The sequence below is a fragment of the Pelodiscus sinensis genome, chromosome 6 (genome assembly GCF_049634645.1).
Source record: "Pelodiscus sinensis isolate JC-2024 chromosome 6, ASM4963464v1, whole genome shotgun sequence".
In the NCBI taxonomy this organism is placed as follows: domain Eukaryota; kingdom Metazoa; phylum Chordata; order Testudines; family Trionychidae; genus Pelodiscus; species Pelodiscus sinensis.
Genome location: NC_134716.1, coordinates 91,178,392 through 91,198,756, shown reverse-complemented (window position 1 = coordinate 91,198,756; position 20,365 = coordinate 91,178,392). Strand labels below are relative to the sequence as shown.

At 46.8% G+C, this 20,365-nt stretch overlaps 1 protein-coding gene across 1 annotated transcript in view; it reads right to left on the bottom strand.

Annotated features, from left to right (window-relative positions):
• LOC102444815 (mannosylglucosyl-3-phosphoglycerate phosphatase-like) overlaps positions 1 to 19,298 on the bottom strand; it is a 30,459-nt gene extending 11,161 nt beyond the window's left edge. The window contains exons 1-4 of the mRNA XM_025181630.2: positions 18,660 to 19,298; positions 5,235 to 5,386; positions 3,227 to 3,807; positions 1,167 to 1,314 (exon numbers count right to left, since the gene is read on the bottom strand). Coding sequence (XP_025037415.1) covers positions 1,167 to 1,314; positions 3,227 to 3,807; positions 5,235 to 5,386; positions 18,660 to 18,850 — 1,072 coding nt within the window. The 5' untranslated portion in view covers positions 18,851 to 19,298. The remainder of the gene's footprint in view (positions 1 to 1,166; positions 1,315 to 3,226; positions 3,808 to 5,234; positions 5,387 to 18,659) is intronic.
• Positions 19,299 to 20,365: the final 1,067 nt, after the last annotated feature.

The window sequence follows — 20,365 nt, the reverse complement described above, 5'->3', positions numbered from 1 at the left end:
AAAGTCCAATTCTACTCTGAAGAACTCTACTGGGAGCATTCTCTTTTTAAAATAAAATGTCAGCAAGACAAAACCCAGAATAGAACTAAACATATTTTAGACCCTGACTGTGCAAATAGTTGCGCATATGAGACCATTCACATATATAAGTTCTGCACATGAATGTGCTATATGTGTCTGGAGGATCAATCTTCATTTCAAACTTTAAAACCATGCTGGTAACAAAAACAGTATGTCCAATTTAAAAATAAGACCATACAGCAAGCAACATTTCTTATTTTAAAGGGATACTATAAAAGAATAATTGTTTACTAGGAAAAGAGAAGGTGGGAAAGGGAGATTTTAATACAACCAAACTAACTTTGTCCATGAAGATTTGTATAAGGTTGTTTTAAAAAACACATTGTGAAAGGGGTAGTAAAGGGAAGCAAATTGTACTTTGTACTAATATGAAGTGTGTGCATGTGGAAATTGGAAGTTTTTAAAACTGCGATATTTATTATTATTTATTATTTGGGGAAGAGGCAGCTAAGAATTACAAAATGGGGCCAAGATTTCTCCTTAGCTATTTAGTCTCTCTGATATACTGTGCTATAACCCCTTTAAATCTCATTTACTACTATTACTATCGTTAATTTGTTTCTAGCACCTGTACAAACACAACAGGCATGGTTCCTAGCCCAGAGATCATAGTATTTTAAAAGAAAAAGCAAATAGACACCAATGGAGAGTAGGAAAGGGTACAGTTTTCAAACAAGGTGGAAACTGGTCACATCCTGTTAATATAATGCTTTAACACCTTTTCAGTTTGTTTTGGGAAGATATATAAACATATCATGTACTCCAAAATCTTACCAGAATTGGTCAGTTTACTTGTTTACTTTTATTACACCCCAACGTGTATGTCTATGAATCAATCAAATTTACTTGAATTTCTTTTCCACTAAAAAAATCTCTAGTTCTTGATTGCCTCAGTTTTGTTAGTTGAAAGTCACTCATTGACCTTTTCAAATTCCTTGCCTTCTCGATGTACTCTTACTTAGACAAATGATTACTAAATAAGTAAGTAAAAAATATTCCAAACATTGCTATCATCTTTAACAAGTAAATTAAAGTTAAAACATACCAAACATTTTGATTACACTAAATGTTTTTAAAAGGACAACCTGAATTAAGTAATGCTACATCAGCATGAGTAGCTTCTAGCATTGCATTAGTTATCAGGTTTCCAAGGTTGCTCTCTGCTCTTCTTACAGTAGAAACACGGCCATCTAATTCTGTGTCGATTGGACAAAGAACTTCCTCTAAAAGAGGCTAAAAAGAGAAAAGTTTACAGCAGAGTTTATTATTTGAAACAAATATATCCTAAAAACTAATGAATTACATTGTAAAAATGTTAAAAATGTTAATTAGGAAAAATAAAAAGAAAGCCGAGACCCAGAAGAAGAATATAATCTCTTCTCATTCCCTACTATCTGAATGCATGAACAGAAGGTTTTGCAATGGACAAATAGCAACAATTCCAGCTCTACCTGGCTTCCATTCTACATCTACAATGATGAGAATTTAACATTACACACAGATCTATAAAAACGAGGCAGAGGAAATCCCATTCTGTCATTTATCGTTGCTATATTGCAATGGTCACCAAGACTGATGTTAGACTTGCTTGGGGCAAGGGCCAAAACCAATGCCCGGGACTCACAGCCCAGAGCTGAAGCCAAAGCAAAAGCCCTACTGGCCAGGGCCAAAGCTGAAGCCCAAGAGCTTCAGCCCTAGCAGATCAAAGGTTACATGCCCCCTGACCAGGACAGAAGCTTTTCATCAGCTTTGATCCTTCCCTCCCCTCACCCAGAGCAGTAGGCTCAGGCTTTGGTCCCCCCTCCTGGGGTGGTGTAATAATTTTTGTTGTCAGAAGGGAGTCATTCTGCAATAAAGTTTGAGAAACCCTGATATATTATATATATAGACAAAACCTGTTCTGAGGTTTTAACCACAGTTTCTGAAACAAGTTTCTGAACAGTTTGTTCTTGACTGCTCTTTCAGATAACCCTATGCAGTAGAAGTTCAAAAGAACATGTTGACACTCATTGTCAGAATGGATACTTTTCCTAGCTCAGAGAAGCTAATGATAGATTCAGTCATACTGGGATTACAAACAATTTTAGAGACAATCTGAGTTTAACAGTTTCCAAGTCCCCATCTAATGTGTACTAGTTTTTAGTACCCCGGTGGATAAAACTTTCCAATTAAAATTTCCTTGTGTGTTATAGTCCCTTTAGGACTGTAGAATACAGTAGTTCATAGATGCATCTTCCTACAAAAACTAAAGACTGTTGTGCAGGAAGCCACCATGAACAATGGTAGTGTCGCATAGCAGAGGCTTTATTTCATATTTTAACATTTTGTCAAAAACATTTTATTTTCAGTGGAAAGATACTGTTTAAGTCAATAGTTTAAATACATTTAAATGCATTTAAACATAGAGCTCTAGGTTCCCAGATGCAACAGTAATAAATAATAGACAACAGTTTTAATAATAAAAACCAGGATATTCTTATTTAAGGAGTGTTCAAATATCCCCAACACTCACAGAATGGAGGATTTTATAGATTACTACATTAATTCTCCTATATATAGACCCTGCAGTTTTTTTAATTCACTGACAAAGGGACTTCAATGGTGGGTTTTTTGTTGTTGTTGTTTTTGTTTTTTTTGGCCATGAGAGCTTTATTATATATTTCTGGAACTACTATATACTGTAGATACAAAATAGATAACATATCTGATGTTCTGCGGCTATAATCCTTATACTTGGTCTCAAAACTATGTCTTTTAATAGCAATTAACTTTCTATTAAAAATATCTGTAGTCATTAAAATGTAATGTGACAAATTTCTTTTTGGTATAATTCCACTGAAATCAATGGAATTACATCAGGAAGGAATTTTGCCTTCAGTTTCAACCTGTCAGCTTTGGCAGGACTGAAACTAAGCTAGTTCTTTTTATCTCTCTTTGCAATTTAAATTTAATTTGTATTTGTACAGAGTAATTTCACTGATTTCAGTGTAAGTATTATGTTACTCCATTGCATACAGTGCAATTAATCCAGATTTATATGATAACTGAGATCAAAATTCGGCCCTTTGTTACCAGTCTTGTCACTTATAACAACAATTAATATATTCTTTTTCTGGAACAAAATATTTAAGGAAGTTGTACTTACCTGCAGGTTTTGAGAATAATCATCCACCACTGATTTGATAAAAGAATCTTCTTCTAGGTTCCTCAAGATGTCAATTCTCTGAAATGTATACTGAAATGATGCCCTGAACTTTCTTATATTTATTTTTGAGAAATTCCTGAAATCTGATCCACTTTTGACAATCCAAGTTCCATTTATCTTTTTTATTCCATAATCATGGTCATGGCCCCCCAGAATCAGATCTATTCCTTGGCTGTTCTCTGCAAGTCTGATGTCATTAATCCATTTCATGTGTGTCATAGCAATTATAAATTCTGCTCCCTCTGCTTTAAGGTCTGCTGATATTTGATAAGCTGTTTTGACATAATCTATGTAGTTGAGGTTTGATTTGTCAATGGTAGCCAAAGTATCCAGCCAGTCTTCTTCAACTAATCCCATTAAACCAATTTTCATATTATTCCATTTAATTACTTTTTTTATTGTGCCATGGCCTAGTGGGTTAGAGGTAAATTTGTCATATACGTTGCTGAGGAACCATGGAAATTTCATTTGTTGTATATAATCTTCCAGAACATCAACACCAAAATCAAATTCATGGTTTCCTAAAAATAAAAAAATTCAGAAACTAGCTTGTTAAAGCTAACACAAAAAGGTAATCATATGAGATCATTTTAGTTTTCATGTCATTTAGAATAGCATTAGAGTTTTTTCTTTAAACTAAAGACCCAAATACCTCTCTTTTACAGCAGTGAAAACCATTACTCATTTTATTTACTTCGTAATTAGCACAGCTTTATAATGTTGTAAATGACCACAAAATATTTTCCCTAAAATATCCACTTTTATGCATCTATATCTTTTGTACATATATTATTTAAGTTTTTGCAAGCCCAATATTTATGGCTAGAAAAAAATCATATGTAATACCTAGGGTAAGATTCTTGAGAGAAATAAAGCTACAGGTCTCAGTTTGTTATCCTACCATGTGTTTGGTTGACCTTTGCAATGTAGTGGAAGGTAGAAAAAGGTGCTTTTTGGTACCATGCCAAAAGCTTCCAGACATCACAAAGGTGTGTGTAAATAATTAGGCCTATTTAAGAGAGCCTCTTGGTGCAGCCAGGAGTATACAGGTCAGTGGATCAAGTCTTGGAGCTATTATTTGTAGTCTTGTATGTGACTTTCAGTAACGCCTATATCTATTGTGCATTATGCCAAACAATTCTGTATGCCAAAGCTCTTGGGACACAAAACCCCACAGGCCTGGGACAAAGTCTATTAATATGCAAGGAGGGACAATTTCACACATAAGTGCCTGTTCACATGCATAAATATAGGTTTTTATAAACATACCCATTGCAATCTTTGAAAATATGGTCCTTTACCTAGTGTTATGGTCTATGTCAGAGTGGGGAACCTCCAGGCCACAGGCTGCATGTGCTTCACCGGGGTTAGCTGCTGGTGGGCTGAAAAATGATTTGTTTATTGAGTGTCCACAGGCAAAGAGCCCTTTAGCTCCCAGTTGGTGGTTCAACATTCCCAGCCAATGGGAGCTGTGAGAAGTGGTGGCCTGGTCTGCAGGTTTCCCACCTCTGGTCTATGTAGTGTTCTGCAAATGTACACTGTATATTTACAACAGAAAGACTAGGAAAACACAAAATTGGTGATACATAATTTTATTTTTTTATCAGCTGAGTGGCTTTTGCAATTTTCAGCGCAGTGACCAAAAAGGAGAAAGAAAATGAAAATACTAGCTAGTCTTGCTCTTCTGCTCAAATAAGCTTGCATCAGAAAAAGACAGGCATCTAGCTTGTGCAGTTTGAATACCCAAATATAATGAGAATAAGTAATTGCTTTATACATTTCTTTCCTCATCCCTTTTTCCTAAAAGCTGTGTTGTGTAGACAAAACCTTAGTTATAGTCACTATAGAGCTTACAATCTAACTATGGGTGAGCTTATAAAAGGTAGCTGTAAATAAACTAGCCTGGCACATATATTATGAAGTTCATTTGTAAATAACATTTACTTACCAAAGACTGCAAAGTGTACTCCTACTTCGTTTAATATAGGAATCATATGTTTTCCTTTTGTTATAGAACTTAAAGCTGATGGATTTAAGCAATCTCCACTAAATATTATAAGTGGATTCAGGGAACTGAATTTTTTTATAGCTGTAGCAAATCTACAAGAAAAAAAATACAACTTTCAGTTTGCTTTATCGGATGCTTAGTGCTGTGGACCATCTTTGTAGCTTCCTTTTCTGGGAGGAATTAATTCTGTTTTAGTGTCTGGCAACTGTTTCGACTAGGAAAACATACTTAGACACAAAATAAAAGTAAGGGAATGTTTATTACATTCTTTGAAGTTTTTATAGAAGGGTGTCTCTAGAGCAAAAGGGAGGAAAAGAAACTGGGGGAAGCTAGAGGCAGAAAATAGCAAAAACATTTTCCCCTTGACAATAAGTTAACACAAATAATAAATAACAACAATATCCTGTTTTCCATTTCCACATCTCAAGTTTCATGCCCCCATGCCTTTCCTCTTCTATTTCCATCTTATCTTTTCTAAATATTGTGTCTTGTCTTTCAGCCTTCTCTCCTTTTTTGTTTTAAGCATACATTTCTAGCCCTTTCCTTCCTTTCTTCCACATTACTCTAATTTTCTCATATTTAAACATGTACAAATTACTGGAATATTCCATCAAAGCTGATGTTACTGCTATTAAATCGCTTTACCAGAGCTCTATGCCAATCCTTCTGATAACAGCACTTCCTGAAGCTGACTGACAATAAAGGTTGCTTTGAGGAATATTGATTCTGCAAAATGAAAAAAATGTGGCAGGAATGGCAAATGCAATGGCAGAAAAGGTTCAGTATCCAAGAGTTGCATGACTAGTCAAAACTGATGTGGTTTTACCCTTAAATCTAAAGTTGATTTTAAGATTCTTGAATGCAAAAATATATAACAATATTCATCAATATTCTGTATATGGAGAATGTTCATTTCACAGTGACTATATTGTGTCAGTTTCATAGTCATTACATTAAAATACAAAGGAATGTAAAAACAAACCGCAAGTTTGTGTGTAGTCTAGTCCTAAGCCACCAGGAGAAAGCTACTGAAGATTATGCTTTATAAGACTCAGTTTCTTCTTTCCTATTGTTAGTTGCCTTTATCCTGAACAAAAATGTTTTTCCTGTAGAAAAATTCTCAGTAGAGTTCTCCTATAGCAGTGAGAGGGTGAGATTGGCCTGAATTTATTAGAGGTGGAGCTCAGGAACTATAACATCTGCTTCAGTGCAAATGGATTCACTCTAGCCCTGGTCTACAGTATGCAGAGCCATATGTGCATCTCGGAATGCTGAAAGGCCATGGGAGGTGCCAGAGGTGTCTCATGCTTCCCCCACCCACAGTAGATCCCATTGGCTGCTTTCTGGTCAATAGCAGCTGCCTGTTTGCAGGACAGGAAGTATGTAAAGTGCCCCTCCTGCTTTATTCCCCAGGTTCACAGCATTGAGTTCAGAGCATCAAACACTGCCCTTGCAGCTGCTCTGAGCATGTACAGGGGCATGGAAGGCAGGGAACCTGGCTAAGGAACCTGCTGGGCTGCTGGCTAAGAGCCACGCAGGTAAGGTCTCCCAGCCACAGCCTGCTTCTGGCACCCCAACCTGTCCCTCCCCTATTAAACCCGTCCTCAGGTCACAAACCCCTCCTAGACCTTTCACCCTAATCCGCTGTCCCTGGTCACAACCCTTCACCTCCTCCTTCACTTCTGCCCCAAATTACAACCCCCTCCCAGACCCTGTACCCCATTCTGCACCCCAGTCCACTTCCCCAGGGCACATTGTGACACAGCGTTGGTACCTTGCTGGTTGCTATGCTGGGCGGTGGGCTGTGGGTGACCCCCGCTGGCTGCTGGCTGTAGCACGGCCCAGCAGGACAGGGGATGAGTCATTATGCAAGGGGCTCCCAACCTGTCTGACCAGTTGCCTCCCAGGGAGAGAAACAAAGGAAGGAGGGGAGGCCAGCCCCTGGCTGGGGGGCAGGGCTGGAAAGGACTTTTTAGTTTCTGTCTGGTATCATGGAGGAAGCAGCCTAAGCAACGGACTGGGATTTAGGGGCCCAGTCTCCCCCATCTCAAAGGGGGGCTGAGGTATCCTAGGCCTGCCCTGTAACCGGATTACATCTTTGCTGTGCTGTATCCTGGAGAAGCAATAGACTCCCTCTATTCTATTGGCTGGTGGAGTCTGTTTGTGCCATTCTGGGGCTGCAGGAGGCGGGGAACCCCGACATGCCACCACAGTGGTGTCAGGAGTGGGATGCACTGTACCCCATGGATGAAGCTCCCAGCAGTGAGTGTCAAGGAAAGGGGCTTAGAGCCAGGCGTGCTGGAGCCAGAGCGAAGCGGTTCTTGGGAATCATGGGGTGCTGCAGCACTAGACTGGAGAGTCTGCACCGAGAGGACCAGCGGGGAGATGGCCTACACCCAACTCCTGAAGGCAGAGCTGGTGAAGCTGTGCAGAGAGAGGGACCTGCCCTTGGAAAAGGCAACCAAGGCCCAGCTGATTGCCCGGCTGGAAGAGAAGGACCAGCCATGGGGCCGGGATCCTGTCAGACCCCCACTGGGATCCCAGCCAGACCCCCACTGGGAACATCTCAGGCTCCGACAGAGGGCGGAGCACTGGAGTCTGCCGGAAAGACCAGACTGCCTCCTATGGAAGCCCTGCAAGCTGTCTAGGGCAGGGGCCAGCCCAGCGGAGCTGCGGCGGCTGGAGATCCAGCTACAGATGAAGGAATTGGAGGTCCAGGACCGTAGAGAGCAGCGACAGCATGCGCTGGCCATGGCAGAGTTAAGAAGTGGTAGGGCCCCGGCGGCGTTGAGTCCGGACAGGCCCAAAGGGCCCAGGGTGGCCAGACGTTTGGAGAAGCTCATGGTGGCCCAATTGAAGGATGTGGGGTATGTCTACATTACAACGTTAATTCGAACTAACTTAGTCCGAAGTAGTTAATTCGAACTAAGCTAATTTGAACTAACGGATCCAGACTAAAAAACTAGTTTGAATTAGCATTTTGCTAATTCGAACTAGCATGTCCACATTAAGTGGACCCTGAACCGGGCTTAAGGATGGCCGGAAGCAGTGCCGGCAGGGCATCAGAGGAGGACTTAGAGCTTGGAGATGCTGTCTCAGGCTAGCCGAGGGCTGTGCTTAAAGGGTCCCGACTCTCACCCCGGACAGACAGTTCTTAGGGGTTCCCCGCCTGCAAAGCAGTCCTGGCTTGGAGTGCCTGGAGTACCCACACTGGGCACATCACAGCACTTGGCCATCAGCCCTGCTGCACTTGCCGCAGGCTGCCATCTGGGGAGAGGGGGCAATTGGGGGGCTGCAGGAGAGCTTCCACCCCCAGAAGCCCGCAGAGCCAGCCCAGTCCTCCCCATCGGGGGCTCGTACCCCATTCCTCTCTGACCTCCTTCCACTTACCCTTCCCTAGCCCCTCTTCTTGATGTACAAAATAAAGGACAATTGTGTTCAAAAATAGAATCTCTCTTTATTGATCAAAACTGGGGGAGACTAGGAAAAGGAGGTGGGAGAGGGGAAGAGAGAGGCTGGGAGAGGGGAGGGCAACTAAAATGATCAGGGGTTGGGAACAGGTCCCATATGAAGAGAGGCTAAAGAGACTGGGACTTTTCAGCTTAGAAAAGAGGAGACAGAGGGGGGACAGGAGAGAGGTCTCTAAAAGCAGGAGTTGGGTGGAGAGGGTGCATACAGAAAAGTTCTTCATTAGTTCCCATAATAGAAGGACTAGAGGACACCAAAGGAAAGGAATGGGTAGCAGGCTTCAAACTAGTAACAGAAAGTTGTTCTTCACAAAGCAAAGAGTCAACCTGTGGAACTCCTTGCTGCAGGAGGCTGTGAAGGCTACAACTAGAACAGAGTTGAAAGGGAAGTGAGATCAAGTCATGGAGGTTGGGTCCATGGAGTGCTATTATCCAGGGGGTAGGAGTGGTGTCCCTGCCCAAGGTTTGTGGAAGGCTGGAGAGGGATGGCACGAGACAAATGGCTTGGTCACTGTCTTTGGTCCATCCCCTCCAGGGTCCCTAGGGTTGGCCGCTGTCGGCAGACAGGCTACTGGGCTAGATGGACCTTTGGTCTGACCCAGGACGGCCATTGTAAGCTCAGGGCTCAGGGTCGGGGGTCTCAGTGGACCCCCTTGATTCTCTTGCACACCTGCTCCTGGGTGGCCAGGCTGGCAGCTCTCCTGCCCTAGACGGCGACTTTCCTGTGCCTAGTACGGCGATCGTGGACGAGGTCCACGATGTCCGCACTAGCCCAGGCGGGTGCCCGCCTCTTGCGGTCCCGGGCAAGCTCCCGGGAGCCGCCAGCCTGGTCCCGGGAAGAGGGGGAGGGCTGGGGGGCATTGGGTGGGTGGCTCGATCCGTGCCAGGTGCAGGGTCTGCTGGCTGGGTGCTGGCAGGCTTCCACCTGGCATGGGCACCGTAGCCAGCCCGTGCCCCTTTAAGGGGTCCGGGGCTGGGAGGGGGGCAGACGAGTTTCCCTGGTGTTGGCCAGAGTGGCCACCAGGGAAACCTGGGGAGGGCTAGCCTTCCACTAGTTCGAACTAGGCTTAATCCTCGTAAAATGAGGTTTTCCTAGTTCGAACTAAGCGCTCCGCTAGTTCGAATTAAGTTCGAACTAGCGGAGCGCTAGTGTAGCGCCTATGAAAGTTAATTCGAACTAACGTCCATTAGTTCGAATTAACTTTGTAGTGTAGCCATACCCTGGGTGACATAGACAGCTTCCTCAGCTCCTTTGAGAGGGCCTGTGGACTGCAACAGGTCCCCCAGCTAACTGGCTGCAGGAGCTCATCCCCATACTGAACCAGGAGGCTGCCGGGGTTCTCAATCAGCTGGAGGACCTACAGCCAGGCGATAACCAACGGGTTGAGGAGGCCCTGCTACACAAGTTCGGGCTGACCCCCGAGACGTACAGGAAAAAGTTCTGGGGGGGGTGCAGAAGGGACCACGGGAAACCTATGTGGATATGGCCTCCCGCCTGGCGCAATACTGCCGCAAGTGGGTGTCTGGAGTCAGAGCCCAGACTGCAGAGGAACTGCTCAGGCTGATCATGATGGAGCGGGTCTATGAAGCATGCACACCCAGCCTGAGGCTGTGGCTCAAGGACCGAAGTCCAGAAGACCCCCAGGAGGCCAGAAGGCTGGTGGATGAGTTTACAGAGAATCGGTCCAGGTGTGAACGGGAGTCCCGGAGAGAAAGGGAATTGCGCAGAGGCCGGTTTTCGCCTAAGCAACCGAGAGAGTCACCTATGAGGCGAGCCCAAGAGACAAGGACCAGTCATCTGTGCCCCAGAGAACCAACCAGGGCCCGGGCAGAGTTGGCCAAAAAGGACCCGCAGGACCTAACTTGCCATCGCTGCGGGCAAAAAGGCCACAAGAGGGCTCAGTGCACCAGGCACCAAGACCTGGGATTTCCCAGGGTTAACTGGCTAGAGCTGGGGGAAGGGCAGGCTGCTCCAGAGGCAGGGGCCAGCAGGCAAACCCCAGCTCAGAGTGGGGGGAAGGATGCTCAGTGCACCTCCCCTGGGAGGTCTGACCCTCGGGAGGCGGATTTCTCCGTGTACCGGGTGGGGGCAGGACAGCCCCTGCGGAGCAAGTGCCTCGTGCCCCTGCAGATGGATGGCAGGGAGGTGATGGGCTACTGGGACACAGGGGTGGAGGTGACGCTGGCCCGGCCCGAGGTCATAGCCCCAGACCACATGGTACTTAATACTCAGCTGACCCTGAGGGGCATAGATGGGACCCCGTTTAAGGTGCCCGTAGCCCGGATACATCTGAAATGGGGGGCCAAGGAGGGCCCCAAGGAAGTGGGGGTGCACCAGCACTTGCCCACAGAGGTGCTGATGGGGGGTGACCTAGAGGAGTGGCCAGATGGACCCCACAGGACCCTAGTCACCTGGCCCATAGCCAGAGCCAGCGAGGGACTGGTGACCCTGAGCCAGGGGAGGGCTGCATGCCGGGGGCTCAGGGCCCCATCCCAGGGGACACGAGGTCCAGCCAGGACGGGACTCCGGACTTAGGCAAAGGTGGGGAACAGATCCCAATCCCTGCCCCAGCGGTTGAATTCCAGGCTGAGGTTGCAGGCAGACCTCTCCTTGCAGAGGCTGAGGGACCAGGCTGGCCTCCGGGCAGCTCAGCCCCTGGGGAGAGGTGGTCAGGAGAGATTCCTGTGGGAACGGGGATTCCTGTTCCGGGAATGGCTTTCCCCCAGGAAGGTGAGGGCATGGGGAGTCCAGCGGCAGCTGGTAGTCCCCCAAAAGTATCACCGCAAGCTGCTGTATTTGGCCCACAACATCCCCTTTGCGGGCCACCGGGAGATCTGGCGCACCCGGCTGGGGCTGCTCTAACACTTCTACTGGCCGGGGATATTTGTGGCCGTGCAGCAATATTGCTGGTCCTGCAACTCCTGACAGAAGGGCGGAAAGGCCCAAGATGGGAGGAAAGCTGCTTGGGGGCCCTTACCCCGTATAGAGGAGCCCCTGGGCTTGCTGAGAGAGTTATGGGACGGGAAGACCTCCCTGGATGGAGCATCAGGGGTGGAAGATGCCCTGGCTTTCCAGGAAAGGCTCACTGAACTCATGACCCCGGCCGGAGAGACCCAGGCCAGAGATCAAGTCCAGTGGAAGGTTTGGTGCGACCACAGAGGACAGGCCTGTGCCAGTCCCCCCTGGAGCAGTGCAGCAAGTGGACAGGGGGAAGCCGATTCATGTGGGGCCTCGCCGCAGCCAGCCCGAGTCAAGGGGAGCACCCATGTCCCCAGGGCGGGTTCCCACACAGAGGACCCGAACTTCCCTAGGTCACGAGTGGAGTAACCCTGCTCAGTTTGCTCTCGGAGGGGGGAGAACTGTGACGTAGTGTTGGTACCTTGCTGGTTGCTATGCTGGGCGGTGGGCTGTGGGTGACCCCCGCTGGCTGCTGGCTGTAGCACGGCCCAGCAGGACAGGGGATGAGTCATTATGCAAGGGGCTCCCAACCTGTCTGACCAGTTGCCTCCCAGGGAGAGAAACAAAGGAAGGAGGGGAGGCCAGCCCCTGGCTGGGGGGCAGGGCTGGAAGAGACTTTTTAGTTTCTGTCTGGTATCATGGAGGAAGCAGCATAAGCAACAGACTGGGATTTAGGGGCCCAGTCTCCCCCATCTCAAAGGAGGCTGAGGCATCCTAGGCCTGCCCTGTAACCGGATTACATCTTTGCTGTGCTGTACCCTGAAGAAGCAATAAACTCCCTCTATTCTACTGGCTGGTGGAGTCTGTTCGTGCCACTACGGGGGTGCAGGAGGCGGGGGAACTCCGACGTGCCGCCACAACAATCCCCTCCTTTACCGAAACTCCCTCCCAGATCCCACACTCCAACACCTTACCCCAAGCTCTCTTTTGCACCCAACCTCCACCCCAGACCTCCACACTTGCTCCATTAATATAATGAAGAGTGCAGCCCTCAATGACTTACCAAATTCTTGGAATGGTCCCCTATCAAAAATTATTGCCCATCCCTGGCATAGATTGTACAGCTTCTGATCAGGTTGCGTCTAACTTTTTTGTTCATTTATATCTACAGTATTTTGGTCAAAATCAGATCATAATGAATTCTTTGAGATAATGTTTCAAAATCTTACCAGCTTTAGCCCCTATGCAAGAAAAAGATTATTGAATTCTATGTTATTTGCACAGCAGACATGCTAACCCCATAATTACCATTCTAATTTTTACTTGCCGTAGACAAGAAAACAAACTTCTGCTTGGTCTGGAAAAATAAAGGAAATATAGATCAAAAAGTTTGTGAAAAAGTGAGATGGGAAAGGTGCAGGACAAAAAAGCAAGCAAGGAGAAGAGTGAAATTAGAACAGGAAGACAAGGGAAAGATGACAGAAGGACAAAGAAGATGAAGGAAAAATGAGGAAGAATACTTGTTTTAAAGGAGAAAGTCCTATATCCTTAAAGGAGAAAAAACATATACAATTTTTAGCTCACCCTAGACAGGGAATAAGTAGCTGCAGCTATTGACAGCAACATGATATTTATATGCAGGATTTTAAAAGCTTGTTTTAATGTAAGAACATGCTAGATCTTTTTGAATCTGTGGAGGCTCTCCCCATCAGCTGTCTCCAATTTCTGAATCCAGTAATCATTAAAAATTTAATGTGCTTTCTTAGATAAAACAGCAAAGACATTTTATCCATTGTCAGAAAAACTGTGCTTGGTAGATGTGTCTCCCTTGTCATTTCCTCTCTAGAATTCATGATCATGTCTAATCCTTTTTTATATCTTACTCAGGATATGTCTACACTACCCCCCTAGTTCGAACTAGGGGGGGTAATGTAGTCATACGGAGTTGCAAATGAAGCCCAGGATTTGAATTTCCCGGGCTTCATTTGCATAAAGCCAGCCGGCGCCATTTTTAAATGCCGGCTAGTTCGGACCCCGTGCCGTGCAGCTACACGCGGCACGGACTAGCTAGTTCGGATTAGGCTTCCTAATCCAAACTAGCTGTACGCCTTGTGGAACGAGGTGTACAGCTAGTTCGGATTAGGAAGCCTAATCCGAACTAGCTAGTCCGTGCCGCGCGGCTACACACGGGATCCGAACTAGCCGGCATTTAAAAATGGCGCCGGCCGGCTTTATGCAAATGAAGCCCAGGAAATTCAAATCCCGGGCTTCATTTGCAACTCCGTATGACTACATTACCCCCCCTAGTTCGAACTAGGGGGGTAGTGTAGACATACCTTCGGCTATTTGCTTCAATCTCGTGCAAATCCCAGCTGCAATTATTACTACATTTTTAGCTTTGAAAGTGAATTAACAGAAAAAATAGTGAAACACCTTATATGGGCGGAAAGAAAGAAGAAAGTGTGCATTAAAAAACAACCAGCTCAGCCCAGCATGTATAGAATGAGATAATAACTTGAAATAACCAGAACTGCTTAGTCAGCATCTTCAGCAGATATTGGTCTTCCATCATGATAAACTAGATGAAAAATATCCTGATATTTTGCCATCTTCTCATGTGTCCTCTATCCTGTTCTTACTATAACATAATATCTTGTCATGTATTCAAACAAGAAATGCATAGTAAAGATTCTCATAATTACCTTAACTTGACTATGTCATATGTATGGGTACGTCTACACTACAAAGTTAGTTCGAACTAACGGACGTTAGTTCGAACTAACTTTCATAGGCGCTACACTAGCGCTCCGTTAGTTCGAACTTAATTCGAACTAACGGAGCGCTTAGTTTGAACTAGGTAAACCTCATTTTACGAGGATTAAGCCTAGTTCGAACTTACTAGTTCGAATTAAGGGCTGTGTAGACCCTTAATTTGAACTAGTGGGAGGCTAGCCCTTCCCAGGTTCCCCCTGGTGGCCTCTCTGGGCACAACCAGGAAAACTCTTCTCCTCTCCCCCAGCCCCGGGCCCTTAAAGGGGTAGACTCTGGCCAGACGGCACTGGAGTCAGACAGCCCTGCCAGCAGTCTCTGCCCCTGAGCCAGTGGCTCCACAATGAGCCAGGCAGCCAGTGGCAGCGAGCCGTCCCCTGCCCAGTCCCAAAGCACCCAGGGGCCAGCCAGGGGCCGTAGACTGCGCGCGGCCTCCTGGTCTAGTGCGGAGGTCATGGACCTCATTGAGGTTTGGGGGCAGGCCCCCAACGTCCATGATCTCCGCACTAGGAGGAGGAACGCGGCCGCAGCCGCCATGGCCAGCAGGGGACACAGGCGCACGCAAGAGCAGGTGCGAATTAAGTTGAAGCAGCTACAGGAGGGGTACGCCAGGGCCACAAGGGGCGGCGCCGCTGCAGGGGCTGCCACCTGCCCCTACTTCACTGCCCTCCACCAACTCTTGGGGGGCAGGGCGGTCCGTGCCAGCCCGGGGGACAGCGAGCCGGGACCAGAGGGCCCTGACCTGGGCGCACCGGAGGGGCCACCGCCAGCTATTCCAGCAGGGTCGTCCAGGGAGACCGTACCGGGTAAGTAGTTTGAATTAAGTAGTTCGGGGGGGGAGGTGGGAGGGAGACCAGAGACCGCGCGCGTGGGCCATGCCTTCCACGGATCACGCAGACACCTGTGCACGTGCGAGCACGTGCCATGCCACCCTTGGGCAGGTGGCTCCAGCTGCGTGACACCCAGGGGCCATTGTCCAATAGGCACATGCTTGTGCAAAGAGACGTGACATGCTCCCAACCCCGGGGCAGCACCCAGCAGGATGCTTTCCCTTCACATGTCCCCTCTACACGGAGGCAGGGGACATCTCCTCCTCCCCCCCCCCCCCCCCGCCTCGGCCACACTATACATGGCACAGGGACATGGGTGCGGTCTTGGGGCAGCTCCCAGTCCCGGGGAGAGCCAGACATCCTGACCATGGCCTCTGTACAAGCACAGCGGCTGTGACGGTGCAGGACATGGTCACCCTCACGTTGCGGAGTTGGGGAGGGGGCTGGGCATCATCCTCTGCGTCCCCAGGGAGAACTGACCACTTCTCTTCTTTCTCTACAGCTGCACCAGCTGCTCGTCCAGGGTGCACCACCCCACCCGGGACATGCTCCCGCACCTGCGGCCTGCTCCGGACCGCCAGCATGGAGCAGGAGTACTGGGAACAGCACCTGGGGGCCCTGCGAGCCGTGCACCGCACACTACCGGCCTGGATGCAGGAAGACCTGCAGGTCCGCCACGAGCTGCTGGCTGAGCTCCGAGGGCTGAGCACCAACCTGCAGCTCCTGCTGCAGAGCATGGTGCCCCGTGCTGGTCCTGCGCCTGCTGCCCCCCTAACTGCTGTCCCTCCTCCCACTCCTGCCCCCCCTCCCACCTCTTCCTCCTCAACCCCCACAACCTCTTCCTCAATGTCCACACCCCACACCTCAACCTCCGCACCCTCCACCCCATCCCCCCGGGGACGCCGAGGCCCCCTCTCTCGCCGTGCTGGGAGGCGGTTGGCCCGGCGAGACCCCCACCCCTGATCCTTCAGTTTCCCCACCCCCTCCTTTCCCTTGCTTCCCCCTTTCAGCTCCCTCCTCCCAGTTTTCCCCCTCCTCTCTCCCACCCTCTCTCTTCCCCTCTCCCACCTCCTTTTCCCAGTTTCCCCGAGTTTTGTTAAATAAAGAAAGTTTCTAGTTTTGTCCACACGTTATCTTTATTTTGTACATCAAGAAGAGGGGCTAGGGAAGGGTAACTGGAAGGAGGTGAGGGAGGAATGGGGTACGAGCCCCCGATGGGGAGGACTGGGCTGGCTCTGCGGGCTTCTGGAGGTGGAAGCTCTCCTGCAGCCGCCCAATTGTCCCCTCTCCCCAGATGGCAGCCTGCGGCAAGTGCAGCCAGGCTGATGGCCGAGTGGTGTGATGTGCCCAGTGTGGGTAGTCTGGGCACTCCAAGACAGGACTGCTTTGCAAGCGGGGCACCCCTGAGAACTGTGTGTCCAGGGTGGGGGTCGGGTCCCTTTAAGCGCAGCCCTGGGCTAGCCTGAGACAGCATCTCCAAGCTCTAAGTCCTCCTCTGATGCCCTGCCGGCACTGCTTCCGGCCATCCTTAAGCCCGCTTCAGGGTCCACTTAATGTGGACATGCTAGTTCGAATTAGCAAAACGCTAATTCGAACTAGTTTTTTAGTCTGGATCCGTTAGTTCAAATTAGCTTAGTTCGAATTAAGTAATTCGAACTAAGTTAGTTCGAATTAACGTTGTAGTGTAGACGTACCCTAAATGGCCAGATTTTCAAATGGATAGGACTGATTTAAATTAAATGTAACTGACGAATTTTAATGTGTGGGTTTTTTCCCATCTATGTACAGAATAAATTGTATGTGCACCGAGACATTTGCAAATGTGCACCACCAATAGGACACATGAAACCTAGCTGTAAGTGCTCTGCTGATCAGCTGGGCTGCATTTGAAGTAGTAGACCACATCATCTCACTCCTATTTTCTATTCATAGATTGAAAAACACAAGTTCTCTTGCTTGTTCAACTCTCAACTGGTTTTGCACTTGCAAAGGAGACTACTTGTATAAAAAGAGTGAGCCCTCCAGCATGCTTAGCTAGTAACTTCCACAAATTAAGTGATTTGACTTTCATTAAAACTTCAGCAGCACACAGACACTTCTTCATACTATTTTTGTATTTAATTTAAATTACTGTAATAAATTATAAGAATGTAACACCTTAAAATAGGTTGTCCATTTCAAAATTAATCTCAAATTTATTCTGGGTAAATAAATCTATATTTAATATCAATTTTAAAATTCAAATTTTTTATTTTAAAAAATTGTCAGTGTTCAAACATCCTTTCAATTGTGCACCACACCTGTTGAAAAAAATTAGACTTCTTGGGTGTTGGGCAATTTTGAATATCTGACAGCTGTTCTCAATGGAAACTAAAGCATTGAGCACTTTTAAATCTCTGACCCTTTGTACCCAGTTTGCAATCATATCAGAACATCTCATTAAATGAATGTATGCATGTACAAACAAAATTGGGCTCATGTATGTTGAGGTATAAATGGAATAGTAGCAGTTGTAATAAGAATACTGTATATGTGCAATATGGATGAGTTATGGTTACTATTTTTGCATTTCCTACCTTTAGAATGTTTTAAATTTTAGCTTTAACTTTACATTTCTGGCATTAGCTACTGTTAAAATGTTCTGAATCCTTCCATCCTTATCATACCTTACCTTCATTGAAACATCACAGCTATTATAATCTTTCCAGGCTTATCTTTCTTTTTACAGTATCTTAGCCCAGGAAATACTTCACCTTACTCTGTAGTAATAAAGTTTTCTTAAATACTTCTTAAGGTGGGATTTTACCAAAATCACTTCTAAAATCTGAGAGACAAATTCCATCTTTGGATGCACATGCAAGTCTCCCTTTGAAGTCAAGTGGAGCAATATAAGTGCATTTGTGCACAGAATTCTGTAATTCATTCACCAAAATATTTGTGAAGTAGTAAGATTTTCAACATACATGCAGTCTCATTGGGATGCTGGGAACTAGTGGGACAGCCTAGGACCTATACAAAGCCAGACAGCCCCTGTAGCTACTGCCTGCTCCTCCCACCTGCTCTTACCCTGCTGGGACCAGTGGAAGAAGCAGCAACAGGACAGGCAGAGAGGCCACTTGCAGATCTGGCACCATAGGAGCCCCATGTGGCAGAGAGGTGGAATTACTGCTTTATGCCGGCTGCCTTCCTTCAGCCCCACAATGTGGTGAAGACTCCAGTCAGGAGGGAGGACTACTTGGGGCTGTCCGACGTGCTCTATGACTGGGCAGCCATGCCCTGCCCTCACATGCCGCAGGAAGATGTTCCCTCTCCTCCCCCTCACCAGGACAGCAATGGATATTGTGGTTCCCCTCCCACCCACACATCTCAGTATCTGGGCTGGGCCTGGAGAGGCTCCTACCTGGCCGCACCGCCTACCGGCTCCTCCTTCCTGGACTCCACCTCATACACATCATTGAAGTGGAGGATGACTAGGTCACTCTGGCTCTCGTCTAGGAGCTCTGGGCAAGGGCTGGGGCTGTCCTTGTCCCCAGGCCCAGCTGCAGCAGAAAAGGGGGAACAGCCCTGCTCCTGAGGTAGCAAAGGCTCCATCCCCACTTCCCCAGCAGGACAAGATGGCGCCTGAACATCCACTCCCAGAGGGGCGGGGGAGGGGCAGGCCCAGCCCACTGAATCATGTGGCTTGATGGGAGGGAGGAGGAGCTGCTGTAGCTCTCAAAGGCTCCTGGTGTTTTATCTGGAAGGCTATAAATATCTCAGGGTGGCATCCTCACAAATCCCAGACACTTTGCCCAGTCCCTAGGTACAGCACCTCACATAGATGCTATTTCCTTTTCCCTGCTTTACACACAATTACAGGGGCCCAAAATTGATGGGCCCTGTACAACACTACTCAGAGACTAGAGAGAATGGGCAACCCTCTCCCAAGCTATGGCTGCTTGATAGGAAGCCCTACCCATCTACTATGAAATAGAAGTGTGTCCTCCATGAAACACTAGTATCAGCATTAAAGTGGAGGGAATAGTAAATATTAGCAGTTCATGTTAAATCAGAATGGAAACTTCTCAATTTTTCTCCAAAACTGAAAAGATTTAGTTTTGAGTTAAATAAAACATTTCTTTTACCCCAAGACACGTTGGGGCTTTTTGTTTAGTTTTTGGGTGTTTTAATCCTCTTTTGTTTTTAAATAAATTTAACTTACTTTCTATATGAAACATTATTTCTAAACAAAACATCAAACCATTTTGTCTCAAAAATAGCAAAACAAAAGTTTCACCTTTTCACATTTATTTTTTCCTTTTTTCCCAGCCCAAATTTTTAGCTGAATTAGATCCAAACTCACAGCTATTTTCAGTTGACCCAAAATTGCATTTTTCATTGAATAAACTAATCATCCAAAAATTACACCTTAAGTCACCACCCATGGAACCAGATTGCTGAGATCTCAATGACATTTTACACAATGACACTCGTTGCCTCTGTAGGCTGCTGTTAGTACTAACAGTCAAGGTGGCACAGATTATTTATTATTCTTGGATAATAGCTAGATCAGGCTAATGATACTCAGGAGGTATTAAGAATCAGGCATGAATACATAGAACCACTTAAAATATCACATTAAAATATGGCATGTTAAATACGACTGTGATGGAGTGGTCCCTTATCACCTGTAAGGCAAGAGAGAGAGCCCTGAATAGTCATGCTCCACACCTGGAAGATGACTGAACTAATTACCACCTGACCAAAGGAGGCAGAGTTAGGCTTTTTAATGAGCTGAGGGAGTTCAGTTGAGAAGGAGGCTGGCTGGAAAGTTGAGAGGAGATTTTGCTATTTATGCTGAGGGCTAGCTGGGAGAGATTAGCTGGAGGCCGTTGTAATGGCTTAGAGAGGTTGGTGATGCCTGAGCTGACTGCAGCTGGCCCTTTGCTGAAAGGGGACTGACCAATGAAACTATGGAGCAGGGAAAGTTGCCTTGAACTATGTAAGAGAAAAAGCAGGGCTTGAAGAATGGTCTCAGACCAGCAAAAAGAAAGAAAGATTTGATATCAGGATTTGAAGAAGGAACTTCATTTCATAAAGAATGAAAACAGAATTAAAGTCAACAAT